The 16,232-nt window shown below is 39.2% G+C and overlaps 1 protein-coding gene across 6 annotated transcripts; it reads right to left on the bottom strand.

Annotated features, from left to right (window-relative positions):
- Positions 1 to 67: 67 nt before the first annotated feature.
- On the bottom strand, positions 68 to 15,995 carry LOC144658113 (uncharacterized). Of its 6 annotated transcripts, none has more exons than XM_078518447.1 (12): positions 15,868 to 15,995; positions 11,661 to 11,804; positions 10,710 to 10,865; positions 10,028 to 10,216; positions 9,259 to 9,347; positions 8,755 to 8,881; positions 7,882 to 8,031; positions 6,673 to 6,770; positions 4,397 to 4,501; positions 3,568 to 3,651; positions 3,117 to 3,226; positions 68 to 3,035 (listed from the first exon to the last, which is right to left on the bottom strand). In XM_078518447.1, exons 1-12 carry the CDS (start codon positions 15,886 to 15,888, stop codon positions 1,519 to 1,521), a joined length of 2,790 nt encoding a protein of 929 aa, XP_078374573.1. In that variant the 5' UTR covers positions 15,889 to 15,995; the 3' UTR covers positions 68 to 1,518. The 6 variants fall into 6 exon arrangements, with proteins under 6 accessions (XP_078374573.1, XP_078374572.1, XP_078374574.1 ...); XM_078518446.1 differs by having other exon boundaries at positions 11,661 to 11,807; positions 15,868 to 15,982; XM_078518448.1 differs by having other exon boundaries at positions 11,661 to 13,816; positions 15,868 to 15,959.
- Between the last annotated feature and the right edge of the window lie 237 nt (positions 15,996 to 16,232).

The raw sequence follows: 16,232 nt of genomic DNA, 5'->3' as shown, positions 1-16,232 counted from the left end.
TTAAAGTAAGAACAGTTACTTATGACTTTATCAACTCAAGTTGCAGTAAAATTACATGGAAATGCAATACAAAATATTGTAATCTTTATTTAACCACGACAATTCAAATTCAGCAAAGGCCACTTTGAAGGAAGCCGTGACCAAAATTAACCTATAAATACAACCCAATATAAAAAACGTACTACCGCTTAGATAAAGTAAGCTAATAAGTTGTACAGAAGGAAAATTCTCTATTTTCATTTAACAATTCATTTTATAAGTTAGCCCCTATGAAACTGACGCTTTTTTGAGATATTCTCGGCTCGATCAAGGCTAGAAATTATTATTTACACTCCTTAGACAGTAATAAGTGGATTCAGAACACTCAGTGAACATCATTTTCAGTTAGATATTCAGGTCACAATTTAAGGTGGACCTGGTATATTATATTGGCTACGTGATTTTTTCGTCTAGTTTGAAGGTCGTCAAAATTAAATGGCCGATGAAGGGATTGACACCGTCAATCGTACAAGGATTTGGTGATGATCCTGAAAGGCCTTTTTTGTATTCTCTGTAGCTTATCAGACAACATTTTCCCGACATTATCTCATAATGCGTTACAGCGGTTAAAACTGCACTGTACCAGAGACTAAATCATTAGTATTCATCAATAATCATTAATCATTCCCATTCCGAAAAACGCTTTTTTACAGTTTTTCTTTATGTGGTTTGACCAAAAAAGCTTGTTGTCGATTTCAAGTTCAAGATTTAAGTGCTTAAAAATCTATTTTTAAATATCAAGCCCATAAATTTACTTTAGAAAAGTGAAACTTTGTTCCAGCAACATTTAAGTAACTTCTTAAGAAATGTTAAGGAACTTTTTGAGAAATGTCGAGCAACTCGGGGACAGCCTTTACCTTGGTGTACGGCCAGCGGTAGTCAATCAACTTTGAACGGGATGGGAGATGGTGTATTTTTTGTATTGGTTGCCACTTAATTCTTGACATAAAAATCATCTTTATAATATTACTTTGTATTGTATACAACCTTTAAAAAAACCAAAGTCTCTTTTTCAATTTTGATAGATAACTCCGAATGCGTAGGCTGGAAAGATGAATTACCTTTCCTTATGATTGGATATTCTATACCATTAAGGAATTAAAATTTGTAGGTTGTTACCAGTTAGGGTGTTTAAAACTGAAATGTCCACTTTAAAGCTATCACGATACTTTTTATGGTTTTAAGCCGAAAACAATGTGACAGACAGTAGTTGAATTGAAGTATTGGTACCTCTTTAGGGTGAAAAAGAATTCGAGCCACAACTTAGAATCATTTGGGGTTCCTTTCAAAACATCTCTGTAAATTTCATATGGGAGTCCTCAGGGCTCCCAGAAGGGATGGACTTCTAAGTTTAGATAAAGGGCTCATTGCATCCAAGAGGGAGGTGCCGAGTTGACTCTCTTTCCGGGGTTTTTGTTCTTGCGTCTGGAATGATTGAAAATGAATAAAAAGGGGAAAGCCCTGACCTTGCTGCCTGAATTAAACATCCCTGTTCTCAAAGTCGTCAAGGATGTAACCGGCTGCGCGATCCAAATCCCAATTACAATGCGACAGAGTTCTTTGACAAAACTGCTCACTCTTGCCCGTGAGTTTGGACAGTTTTTGGGTTTTGATAATAGGAACAACCTGTTCGATGTCCCCTTGATATTGTAGTAGGGCTGCATAGCACCAGTCACGGGGCACCTCCTCTCCGCAGAGTTGGCGAATCCTCAAGATCTTTGCATCTATTTCCTCACCGTAAGCCCCTTCTTTAGTGGCACCGCCTGGATTTACAGCCTGGGCTGCTTGACTAACAGGTTTGGGTGCTGGATTAAAAGGTTGAGGTGCTGGATTAACAGGTTGGGTTACTGGTTTGACAAGTTGGGTTACTGGATAAACATGTTGGAATACTGGATTAAAACGTTGGAAAGCTGGATTAAAAGGTTGGAAAGCTGGATTGAATTCTGGACCTCCGACTGCTCTCACTGGAAGTTGGTAACTAGTATCCTGGTCTCTTCCCAAAGTGCCACCAAACGTTTTCTCTGGCAGTGGCGGAGGTTGAACCAAGACCTCCGGTGGAACATATGGGGGATCGGGCAGTTTGATTGGTATGTCGTAAAGAGGTTTAGGTTTGGCCACGCCATCTTCAGGGTTGGATGAAAGATCTATGAGGTCAACTTCATTTACCTCATCGGTGTTTTCATAAAGGGGAACTTCTTTCAGTTGGGAGGAATCACTGTTGTCTGTTACATTAGGAAGTTGCTCAACTGGCGAAAGAGGAGCTTGGGGCTTACTCGATATTTCTTGACCATAGGCATTCTGGGTAGCAACAGGTTGCACCGTCTCTTTACTGTTAGCATAGGTCGGTCTCATAACTGTTACGACGTCGAGTTTGTCTTTTTTTGTCTGTTCCAACGTTGAATGTGCTCCTGATGGCTGGTCCTCTATCTCTTCTAGGAGCTGCTTTTTATCGCCAGTTTTTTCTTCAGCACGCGTCTCTAAGCTAACTGGCACACTCCCGCCAGGTTCTTGCCCTTCAGGGAATCGTTTAGAGGGATGGTAACGCAAATAACTTCGAGGTGTCGGAACTGGTCTTCTTCCTCTCGGTGATGTTGCAGAGCTTCCAGCTCCTCCTGCAGCAATCAATGTATTCTCTTGAAGGTCGGGGCGATCAGGAATATCTGGCGGGGATATTGTACTGAGAACATCTGACGGGGATTTATCACCACCCGGCGTTCCCTCTAAGCCAAGCCCTAGGAAAGCATCACCTTTGGAGCCTTTTCTGTGTTGTTGTCGTGGCACTGCATAATACGTGTCGGGAACATGTACAGGTCCTACAGTGCCTGATTCCGTCTGAGTCCCGAGATGCATCTGGGGATCTTGACGTTTTATTAAGTGTTGCGGCCCTTTCATGTCCTTCAAAGTGACGTTATCACCGTCATTCGTAGCAGCATTAGGGTTCTTCCTTATGTTGAAATTCTCGCTCTTGGCGCCATTTTGTGCAGTTATCTCGTACTCTGTGGTTATAAGAGAGTTATAAGAGAGAAAGAATGAGAGAATGACCGTGTTTAATTAATTGTATAAGCTTCTGGACGTACCAATTAATTTGTGAGCTTCGCCGTTTTCAACGGTCTGGATCAATGGTTTTCTAACTACTTCTTTATCGACAACTGCCTTTTTAGTCGTCTGGCTGAAAGGGACAGCCTTTCTGTATAAAAATAGCAAAGAGAAACATCAGTGCATGATTTCCACGGCAACAGAAAAGACACAATGACAAGCTATCCTGTCGAAGGCATTTTGTCAGTTGGGGATTAACTCGAAGAACGAAGAATGACAAAAAAGGCAAAGGATTTGGGACGAGTAGGCGAAAGAACGCCGCGTCTCTCGGCCTTACTATCGTCCCTAACGGCAAACTTCTTCGTTTTGTAATTTTTTTTGAAAAAAACAACTCAACGGCGAATTCAATTCGTGTGGACCACTAATATATCAGACAGGAATCTCCTTTTTATCGTATATCGGTTTTGCATATAAAGATATGTATGAACTTACTTCATCTGTAACTTTGCCATAAGCTCTTCGAAGGTTTGCTTCTTTATGTTATATGGCGAGCCGATGTGTCCTACATTTGTACCACTGTTAGGGGAAATACACAAGCAAATAAAGTAAATAACACAGGTGTCCTGAAAGTTAAACATAATATTTCTCAAAACTGATGCAGGCCTACTCGGAAGAAGAAATTCTGAGTGCTCCCGACCTCGATTAATATTTCGGATGCTCTTCCACGGAGCTATCGGAGAGTCGTGAAGGTTAGGCCAGGTTGCTAGGTAGCATGTTACGAGCAGTGTTTACGATTCATTTTTGTGTGATAGAAAGTTGTCCCGTTTCGCTTGTATAGCTAAGGGCCTTTACCATTATAGGAGACATATCTATCCAAAATAACATTATAAAATTCGGCTGGTTATCCGTCGGATCTGGGATTATTTTTTATGAAGCAAGGCATTCTTTTAAAGTCAAAAGTCCTTGGCTTTCAATATTTCCCTACTCATTTAGTTTAGTGTCGTTAGCTAAAGTTAGTTCCTTTTTTGCGTTAATCCTTACTTCATCTTCTACTGCCATCAAACTATCTCACCAAGTGGTATACTTCTTTACCATCATCATCATCATCATCATCATCATCATCATCATCATCATCATCATCATCATCATCATCATCATTACTAATGTTGTAATCGCCATTACAACATTTTATGCTTATTTCATCCGACGTCCACCACTCAACCCGTGTCCAAATTTGCTTGAAGCTTTGACATAATAACCTTATGCATTAGTAATCGATGATGATATTTGGCAAATTAAAGAACACCGAGCATTCCCTTACCTGGTCCATTTTTGATGTGCTTTCTTAGTAAAGTCCACATTCTTCTCATCCACTAATCCTATAGAGCCGTTTTCACTCTGTACAAGCAGACTACCTTCTTCTCCTCTGCAAAAACAAATGAAGCCTATTAATTCACTAGTAGAATCTTTTGTGTTTTAACGTTGGTAATTATTAAGATCTGAAAAAAGTACAGTATATAGGATGCGGTAAAAGAAATATTTTTGCTTTTGCCTGCTCTCTTTATAATTTTAACATTTTTTATGTATGTGTAGGCCAACTGCGATAAATAATATAGTATCTACTTTTACGTGAGGAATTCTGTATGATAAGCCCAGTAAGGCTTCTTGAGACTTTCAGCTTGAAGCTTTAACATTAGTAATCGATGATGATATTTGGTATATATATTTGGTATATTCAAACAAGCTGTACACAGCTTTAACTCGGGTTATATCAAACCCAGTGAGAGCAGTTTCGTTTTTGCGGTCAATGCAACGTGCTAAGGCTAAACAGCGCCCTTCAACTACCCTCTCGAACTTGTCAAATAGATTAACACTGCGCATGCATGGGCAGTCACAACAGAAAACATTCTCGACCCCAGAGCATTGGTTTTTAGTGCAGAATGCACTATTGTGATGGTTTGGTGGGTTGGCGTCTGCTAAACCCCTAAACCACTAACCCACTAAACCGCTAACGCGGTGTAAACTTTTAATCACCAATTAATTAATTAGAACCTGACCGTGTGCCCTTGGTAAAACGGGGAGTATATTTACCACACTTACAATTGAAGAACTCAAGGTATATATTTGTTTCAGAAAGCACTATGCTCTCCTTGTGGTACAATTCTTTTTGGAACAAAATATTTTGTGCTAAACGCATGCGCAGATCAGTCTACATCACGAACATTGCGTTTTTCTTCTGCAGAAGGATTTGTGTAGACTCCGTGGCGCCAAGTTAAAACCACAAATTAATTGAATTAAACACTAAGTCGTCATAGTGGTTCATGTGAAATAATTCTTGATATTGCAACGCTGTTTTCTTAGAAAAGGTGATCTAGCATCTCATAATCAATTGATAATATCTGTGTTATAATCAATGTCGCCTTGTTTGCAGAAATTAAATCACGTTACCATATCATCATGTTACATGTTTTGGACAAAAACAAAAGTATCTCGTTTGCTGTTTCAATATCTAACTGAAATTCAAGCTATCGAAAATTAAAATAACAGGGACGTGTTTAGAAATTTTGTATTAAAGCCTAACGTGGTGTGCTTTTAAATGCGGTAGAATTCCTGTAGAATCCGTGGCGTTAAACTTATTAAACTTTAAAAGCGTCACAGCGATCTGCGAGAAAAACAACAGTATCATATTACATCCGTCACTTCCTTTCCTTTGATTTGTTCTCCATCGGTTGAACTAATCTCCGTTTTATTTTGTAAAACCTCTGCCTCTTAAGTTGTTTGAACATGCTTTCATGACGGTTCCGACATTTCTTGAAAGAAATCTTCACACGTGCTTCTCGGCTCCATGCTTGAGTGAGCGCGTGACGTGTTCACCAGACCGTGGCGAGAGCATGATCTGGCGCACGACAATTTCGGGGAAAAAGCCGCAATTTTTAGCGAGAATTTCGGGGGGGGGGGGGGGGGGAGTCGCAATTTCGACATTTTATGCTTTGTCATTCATAGTTTGTGCTCTGCTCGTGCACTGTTCTGAAAATTTGTAATTTTTTAGGTCGTTTTCTAAATGCTGAAGGAGACAATGCGGTATGATTCTTGTAGAATCCGTGGCGTTAATTTAATTAGACTTAAACGCAGCATAGCAGTCTAAGAGAAAAACAAAGGTATCATGTTACAAACCTTTGCACGAAAAGCACAAATATCACATTTGCTGCTTCAATATTGAACTGAAAGGTGAACTCATTTCACTTATTCTCAAGCGAAATTACCCTGGAAAATTATTATCATGCTCTCGATTGATTGACCATAATGCATTTTGCACTGTCCTTTGAGTCTCTGAGTTCCTTTGGCTGTCAGTCATGCGCAAAAAAGAAGTACTCTGGAGTCTAGAATATACAGAAAAAATAAAAGAAAAGAAGGCAGCCGAAAGTTTGGCCTGCGTCGCACAAAGTCGGAGCCACTGGTATATATCGAGGATTTTGTGACATGTCCGGCTGCAACGTAGGCTTCCGAAGACGGCCTGGCTAAATATCCAATTAAATGTAGACAACAGAAAACCCGTTTACACCATAGAGTATTATGATTTTAAGAGCAAGCACTTACTTTGATATAACTGTGACCTTCACTTTACAGTCATAGCTGAGATGACCATGTTCACCGGTGATATGACCGACTTTTGTTATTCCTTCTGTTGGCTGCAACTTTAAAAATAGCAAAGAGAAAAGATATTTAACAGTGGACAGCTTGGTGGACCATTTAAAGCTTAGTGAGTCATTTTTGACATAACATTAGGCTTAGCAATTCATTAACAATTTTCCTTTCTTACATTAGGCTGTTGCCGTGAAGCAAGACACGCAATGTAATTGTCAAGAGAATCTTGTTTTTCTTCAGAAAAAGCAAAAATGAACACCAACATTAAGCCATGGCCTAAATAGTCCTCGTTTGAGCATGCATCAAGCAGTCGGAGAGTTGTATACCGGTTTATGTTGTTCATTTTGACTTGTTTTAGGGGCAAGCAAGCTCAAGCAGTAAAGTTCAAATTTGCGCGTTCCCGTGTTAACTTGTACTCTATTTCCCACCGTACGGCGTCTTTGACTGATGTTCAATGTCTAGAATGTGTTTTGATAGTGTATAGGCAAGGTCGCATGAATGGTCCAAGCTAGGCTTGGGAGTATACTTCAAAAGCATTAATCAATTAATTAATTAATTTGTTTATTTAAACACGCAAACAAGCAACAATATTAATATTTGCAGGATTAAAATAATTAAACTAATTAACTAATTTACAAGTAAAATGTTGAAGATAATATTCAAAGCTCTAAATTGGACTTAAAACTAACAGATTACAAAATAGAGTTCGGAAGACTTTTTGATGATTTAAAATTGTCCCATAAAGCGATTTCCTCATTTCTTTATGTTTGTTTCAAAGTACAGCATTCGTATATTAAATGGACTTCGTATCTATATCTGTCTTGGCTCCTATCAAAAGCGATACGCTAGCATGGTCATAGAATAGGCTACTTGTCCTGAAGTCAGACCCTTACATTGGCAAAATCACAGCCACATAACAAACAAGGATGATTTTCGGGCATTGTAAATGACACTAGACGCAATCTAAAATCTTCGCGAATTGAGCCCATCCATGCCCCTTTTTGGCCTCTGACCTGTGTTTCTTTTGAGTTCATTTACAGTTTTAAGCCGTTATTGTGATATTTCAGTAAATTCGATGACCACTTCGTCAGTGCCGAAATTGATAAAATTGAGTGACATTGCCCCTTTAAGTCAATGCATGAACCCATTGACTAAACTCACCTGAGACACTTTGTTGCTGATGTACTCAAACGGCGGCCTTTTCCTTGGATTAGGCTCCCAACAGCCCACCATGATCTCATAGAAACCATCTGGACATGCATCTGGTTTAGGAAGGTGATTGGTTGGCTCATTGGCAATCATCCGTTTTATCTACCGGTAGATATGCAGAGAAATAAATCAGGAAAATACGCGGCAATCAACAATGAGGCAATTTTTAATGAAAGTGATAGAGGTTTTGATGCAAGATTCAAAAGAGTAATTGATGATGAATATACTTTCATAGACACTCCCCTTGAGGTTTTTCGAAGGCTATTTACATAACAAAATTACAAATTAAAAAGTTATAAGGTAACAAAGTAAATTAATGGTGGTATTTATATTTTTCATTTGGTCGAGTACTGAAATGTTCTTTCAGCATAATCTTAAAACTCTTGAAGGAAGAACATTGTTCAAGGCTGTTTTTTATATGTTCAATAGATTGACTGCTCTGAAGACAAGAGTCTCCATTTGGCAAAAACTAAAATTCATTTGGCACTGTCAGCTAAGAAAAATTGGTAATTAGTAATTCCACCTCAAGAACAACTCGACTGCTATTTTTTCTAAAAATGTATATTTTATCTTCAAGCTTTTAACAGTAACGATTAATAATAGTCTGGCATTAAAGACCTGCAGTGAGTGCAGAGAGCTCAGTGGTCGCACCCCTAGGCACATATATTGCGGTCCTACGATATAAGTTATATTCTGTTTGTAATCGTAGTTTGGATTCCCACTATGTGGTTGTCTGATTTTGTTAATCACTTATATGATAACATACCAAATTGGACTCCACTCAGTCCTTAAATAATAAGGAACCATCTATTTACTACTATTTACCTTATGCAAGGGTAGCTGTTCCCAGGGTTTTTCACCAAAGGAAAACATTTCCCACAATGTTATTCCATAGCTCCACACATCACTAGAAAGTGTAAACACATTTTCTCTTATTGCCTCAGGAGGCAACCTGTAAAAAAGAAGAAGAAAAAAAAAACGAAGTAAATTTAAAGGAGACATGCAGCAGGTCGGTCAGGATTCATCTTCCGTGTTTGACCAACAGACCCTCGCCCGCAACAACAAAATGTTACATCATATCAACTAACTTGTTCAGATTGCCTGATGCAAACACAAGGGCTAATTTTAATGAGTTTGAAATGAATTTAATGTTTGCACGAGGATTAAAAATGTCAACAATAAGTGGCTGTCTTGTATTCCTTTTATAAACAATCTAATTCAGCAAAATGCAAACGGTATATCAGAACAGGGTCAACACGACATTATGGAAATTAATAAGGTATCCAATGGAGATTAAAATTTTACACAATCTTGTTCGCTCCAACTTACCAAGCGATCGCGAATTTTCTGTTGGCGCTCATCTTTGCAGCCTGCTGTCCTTCCAGTGTTCGCGCCAAACCAAAGTCACTTATCTTAACCTTGTATACAGAAGCAGTAATTTTAGCAATGAGCGAGCATGAGGGAATTTCGTATTTTTTTTTTGTAAAGTAATTATTTATTCTGTTAATTCTTAGCAATTAACCATGATATCAAGAGCTTTCAATTGAAATATGGATTAAACGTAACTGATCATCGAGAAAAGCCTTTAGGCCACCATGCAATGGCTCTAATTTGTCAGAAAGGCAACCTGAAAATTGTTATTTCGTTGCACCCTGTGTAACAAAAAGCAGAATTTAACTCTAATGAGATAACAGTTGGACAAACATTTTAGAAAAATATTAGCAATAAGCGTTTTGCACAACGTTTCGATGTCACCATGACATCATTTTCAAGTAAAGTGACAAAATAAAAAAATCAAACAGTTTAATACTACTATATGCGCTGAGGTATAATGATGTGATGATGTGTGAGGTAAAATATTATTCATAACGAAGAAGAAACCTAGCCAAAACACGCAATCGATTCAATCCGCGCCAAACGTTTTGTTTAGATAAATGTAAATGCTTTTTCGCCTCACACCTCTCTTGATATATTGGACTGTTCGAATTTTATATTTTATGACTTCGCTTGAAAATGATGTTATGGCGGCATCGAAACGTTGCGCAAAACTCTTTCGCTAATTTTTAAGAATTCAATTCAAATATTTAATAGGACTTACCAGATCTGGTTCAAAAACAAGAATATTCCTTGTGGCTAAATCGAGATGAACTAGATTTTGACTGGCAAGGTAGCTCATGCCTTCTGCCACCTGAAAAGCAAATTTACTCAATGTAGACACTCTACACACATCGCTGTTCTTCTCTTTGAGGCTCTTTTCCAGGGAGCCATATGAGGCAAACTCTGTTACCTGTGACAATAAAATTGTTGAAAAAGAATCTTTCAGGTAATTGCTACTAAATATACAAATTTATCTTTATTATGGGAACTAACGGTATTCTTATAAATTATGTTCTGTTCTGTACTAGATCCGCCGCCCTCAAAAGTGATACTTTGTATGTGTAGAGCTAAACCCATTTGAAACCCTCTATCAATTTTTTAACTCAATTACCCGATGAGTGAGAAAATCAAAGCTCTCAGTGTGCGATGACTTTCCGAAAATAGGACTGTAGGTCATGTAAAATTTATGTTCTCAAGTATTTTCTGAATTTCCAAATATCTCTGAAGATTGGCAATCTAGTAATTCTTCCATTTAGCGTACATTTCCAGGAGTTCACATTCCAAACATACCAATTGGAAGTCTGAAAGAATGTTTTCATATCGAGCTCTGTCGCTGCGCTGACCACTGTTAAGATAGTCTGCAGGCTTTCTTTTGCCCGTTCGCGATCATTCATTATACTTACCAGCTTAAGTGGTTCATCTTTATAAGGAAGAGAAATTCCATACATCGTAACAATGTTACTGTGGCAAAGTTTCTGCATGGTTTGTGCTTCCTTTAGAACACTTGTTAGCACCCCTTCAAAATCTGCGTTCTTTAAAGATTTGATTGCCACGAATTTCTGGTAATAAACCATAACAACATTGTATCATTATTACAAAATAATGATATGATTCCTACAGCCCTACCAAGAGTCGCCCTCAGATGGACCCCCGATGGCCGTAGAAAGAGAGGTCGCCCAAAAGGAACTTGGAGAAGGACAGTGGAAAGAGAAATGAGAGACAGCGAATTGACATGGGGTCACCTCGAACGAGCAGCGGCCAACCGTAGCCAATGGCGCTATCTGGTTGCAGAGGCCTTATGTGCACCCATGTACGAAGAGGAGTCAGTACAACATAATGATAATATTAATTGTTGAATCAGTCTGTGTCTGTCTGCCTGTTAGATGTGTGTCTGTCGGACACTTGGTGGATTGATCGGGCGGTCAGCTAACCAGGCCTTCATTCAAACAGATATAATCAATCAATCAATCAATCAATCAATCAATCAATCAATCAATCAATCAATCAATCAATCAATCAATCAATAAATCAACCAATCAATCAATCAATCAATCAATCAATCAATGTTTTGATTAGTCAGTCGGTCGGTCGGTCAGTCGGTCCGTCGGTCCGTCCGTCCGTCCGTCCGTCCGTCCGTCCGTCCGTCCGTCCGTCAGTCAGTCAGTCAGTCAGTCAGTCAGTCAGTCAGTCAGTCAGTCAGTCAGTCAGTCAGTCAGTCAGTCAGTCAGTCGGTCAGTGAGTCAGTCCCCCAAACAAGCAATTAAAACGAAGAAATAAAAAAAGTCTGGGGAAGTAACAGTGTAGTCATCCTTCACAAAGAAAGACCCTTACTAGCTCTTATTACTGGTAATTACCGGATTTGTTCCATTTTGTGGTTTCCATAATCCCAGCTGTACAACACCATACTGTCCTTCACCTAGGTCCCCTTTTACTTCAAGGTCTTTTGCTAGGATAAGTTGTTGCCCTTGGTAAACAACTGGATCAGGATCAACTGTTTTCTGCTGATTTCATTAAAGAAAATTAAGTATAATTCAATAGGTAAGAACTTTCCTGTGGCTTTACTAATAGTTCCTATAACCTTGAGAGTCTTACTTACCGCCTACTCTTTTCCTGTCTTCTGTAGATATCCAGCCTCCTTAGATTTACTCCTGGATAATCACCCGCTGCACTCTATTTTGCTACAGAATAACAACTCCCTGCTCCTCCGCTCCTACTACCTGTAGACGTCTAGCCTCTAGCTGCCCTCTCTTTCCTGCCTGGTGTATTCTTAAGTAATCATCCCCTGCCCATCCCACCCCTCTCCTGTAAGTCGCTGATTGAAAGACAATACAATGTGACCCCACTAACAACAGGCAGGGTTTTCGGTAACAGTAAATTTAAAGATTAAAACTGGCGGACGTGAGCCCCGAAGGGGCTAACACGAGGGCCGAAGACACGAACTTCTAGGGGTAGTCCGGAGGCATGCTCCCCCGGGAAGTCTCTAAAATTGCACTGTCTAAAATGGCATTTCCTGCGTTTCATGGACCGGAGTTGGTTAATTTGGAACGTCTTTTAAAGGGACACTGTAACGGGGATTTTAATGCTTTTCGGTAAAAAGTACTAAATTTGGCGAATAGGTCTTCTAATAAATGAAATGCACCTAGTACATCAAGATGGAGATATAAAGTTGAAGGAAGAAGGGAGCCATAATAATTTTAAGGTGTTTTTCCAGTCCAAAAGGACGAAACTTTTTCAAGTTGAGATCTACAGTTCCCGGTGGCATCACAATTATTACTTGTTTATCGCTTCAGTGCACTTTCATGGTGATTTTTAACAAAATTGGACCACTATTCGTAGATTCCATGTCTTTAGGCTCTTGAGTTTTTGAACTGAAACTGGTGACAGTGTCCCTTTAAGGCAATGAGAAAAATGCTCTCCCAAAATTTAATATTATTTTCAGTCCGCAGTTGTCCGTTTTCTAGTAGATTCCGAACCCGGGGGGAGGGTACTCAAAAAAGTTTTATACGGGGAGGCTCCGCCCCAAGTTCTAACCCCTTACCCTTTTATATACCATTTTTGACAGGAATTGTACCCCTTTCGTATACCTTTAACTGAAAAAAGGTACCCCTTTCATATACCTAAGAGACATGGCGTGGACTTAAAATAGGACATTTCTTGTCATTTTTATGTAGCGCCTAATAAATTAAAATAATACAGCCATAAATTGCGTCTGTTCGAAATATTTTAATTAAAGGCCCTTTTAAATAGCCAAATGACAGATTTCCACACCTTTTCATATACTTAAACTAGTGAAATCCCTACCCTTTTATATACCTGAAGCCTGAAAAAAGGTGCCCCTTTCGGGCGGAGCCTCCCCGTATAGGCCATTATAGGGAGTACCCCCCCCCCCCCCGGGATTCCGAAAAAGGACCCCAATAGGAAAGAATATGGCGTTGATTTTGAAATCGCCCAAATGTTTTACTAAAAGAAATGCCCGAGACGTGTACTCGAAGATAAAATGATACCGAAAATGACATGTAAAGCATAACAGGGTTTTACCAAGGGAAGTAGAGTTTAAGTCCGCCACTCGCGTCGTTAAAATAGTGGCCGTTAGTAGAGAGTTATATAAGCTTCTTCGAGGTCACGCGTCGGGAACTGGTATTTTTGTTTCTCGCTTAAACAGCAAGAGCGGTGAAAGATAACAGTCCCAGAGCTGATTATCCATGTACTTTCAACTGTGCTTTCGTGTATATTTTCTTCGTTCTTTAGCCTTCGCTTATTTCGAATATTATTCGCAGTTTTCTCGAAAGTAGGTGAAAATATACATATATCTATATTATTCGAAGTATCAGTAGCAAATTAAATATGACTAAAGCTACTTATCTGATAATTAGAAAGCTGTCAAGTGGTTTGTTTTCTACGAAACAGACGCTGCAATTCGCTTCCGGTGACGACAACGAGTTGTGATGTGTCAACTCAGCTGCTTGGCTTAACCGATTCAACTTCTATCTGCGAACAGACTTGTGAAACTCTATAAATAAATACCAATAAAATTATATCCCCTACGGCCACTGAGCATTGACAAGATAAATGCAGACAATTTCAAGTTGTTGAGCCATTTTAAATTACTGTTGAGTTACTTTACACCCCCAAAAGTTTCTTTCAACAAATGTATAGTATTTTATGATTATAAGGAAACAAAAAGCTGTTACTAATGGACTGGTATCAAAATGTTTAGCATGGCTTCATTTCAGTTTAGAAGTCTTGTTAGTACATGTTACAAATAACTATACAAAAATTTTCCAGAGTATCTTCTTGATATACATTGTACTTTATTTGGATTCATTAAAGACCTTTAGCCACTTCGCTTGGCACAATCAAAAGGCTTTATTCTTCTCTTATGCATTAGAAATATGGGTTGGTACAAGCAGATTCGGTTTCATCAGCTTGGGCAATGTCATGCATCATGGACTTTTCATTGTAGTTTGCGCATCACAAACAGACCTCAGATATGAAGAGAATATGAAAACATAATACAGTCGAAGTTCTCGTAAGCGGACACCATCGGGACGCGAAAAAAGTGTCCGCAACTGGAGCTGGCCGCTTACCAGAATGGTTCTCGTAAGCGGCCACTAGAGGTGTATGGGATAGATGGCCGCTTACGGGAGCTTGCCCAGCTAACATAATGTTAATATGCATGTAAGGGTGTTTCGAAATATAACCGGATGTGGATGTCGACAAAACAAACACTGAAATATGGTACTGTAGTTAATGTAAAATCATTGTGACAAACGGCGATGTAAAGTTGATTTATAAAAACAAGATACAGAGGTTGTCAATAGGATTTTCGTTGGGGGTGTCCGCTTATGGGAGCTTAAAGGCAAAGAAAAAGTCAAAGTCGTAATCTCTGAAAGTGTCCGCTGCCGCTTACGGGAATGTCCGCTTACGAGAATGTAAAAATACAGAGTTTGTATGGGAGTTAAAACGGGGTTTCAAACAAGGAGGCCGTTAGTAGAGCTGTCCGCTTACGAGAGTGTCCGTTAAGAGAGCTTCGACTGTATCATACTTCCCACCTCTTGCCTTCAGCTTTCCCTACCTCCCCTCTTACACCCCCACCCGACCGAACGCACTCCTCTAATTTCCAATTATTTCTAGTTTTAACATTCTCCTACCAGTCCAAGTGAGCAAGACAAGGATTAAGTTTATCTTTGTTTAACAAATGTAAAATCAACCGATTGTATAAACTTCCGGACTTTACTTGGTAAACAACCAGACGTTACGTCCGGCGTTTCTCAGAAATATTTTCATGCGTAGGTTTCTTAGAAAATATTTTTGAAGAAAGGCATAAAAAAATTAAATTAAGCTTAGTTAGGTAGAAAGAAGTTGACAAAACTCGAGTGTGTGCATACTTCAAACTTCTCGTCTCTGTCGGACTTACAGAATATTTTTACGGATAAGGAACTATGGATTTAAAATGTGACTCGTTCATTTATAAACACGTCAACTGAGAAAGCGGAGAAAGCATAATAAACTCAACCTTCACATTACCGATAGGTCCCGATATTCTGTGCGTTCGTGACTGGCGCAAGCGGCGAGGCGGCGAGTCTTGTCGTAGATTTTGTTCTCTTGAATGAACATTTTAATTATGCTATATTCTAAACCAATTGTTTTCCTATGCCCTGTAAAGCGGCCTTCTCACGACAAACTAAAGTTGGCAAACTCATGTTGGCAAACTCAAGTTGGTGTGTGTGAACGACACAACAACAGTTGGCAAACAGGTTAGCAAACTGATGGCTAGAATAGAGACAAGTTTTATTTGCTCCAACAGTTGACCAACTTGTCTGCCGTTGTTGCGTCATTCACACATACCAATTTGAGTTTGCCAACACGAGTTGGCCAATAGTTTGTCGTGTGAAGGCCGCTTAACAATGCAGCTCTTAGACCCATCTTCTATGGAATAATAATCGATCGGAGAAACAACCTATAGAGGTTGCGTCAAGTTACACGTGTCACCTTGCGACAACTCGTTGTCACAAGTTGTTCCGTGTAACACCGTCTTAAAAGTCATAAAAGCAAGTTTACCTTCTTCCACGACTTCATCATAACGTTTATAAAAGCCCAGAAAACGGTCTATAAGTTCCCATCAGCTTCTCAGGAAGCTAGGCAGTGTAGGAGTTCCGTTTTCCGTGTACGTAATCAAATACCAATTGTTGATTTATGAGCCTGAAATAAATATGATACAACAAGCCTTGGGGGTATTGGTAAAACCCGTGACCGTTTCGTTGACCAAACATTAGAGTAGCGGCTCATGATTGGTCAATTAAAAAAAATGGGTGACTTCTAACCGGTGGTTCATTCTCTCTGAAAAAAAACCTCCGAAACAAACTGAGAATTATGAGCTCTCGGCTCTTTATACGTACCGGAGACCGCATAAATGAAAAGAAAAG

This window comes from Oculina patagonica, chromosome 6 (assembly GCF_052425735.1).
Source record: "Oculina patagonica isolate OP01 chromosome 6, crgOcupat, whole genome shotgun sequence".
NCBI lineage: Eukaryota > Metazoa > Cnidaria > Anthozoa > Scleractinia > Oculinidae > Oculina > Oculina patagonica.
Note: the sequence above shows the minus strand (reverse complement) of the source record. Positions and strands in the feature narration are given on the sequence as shown.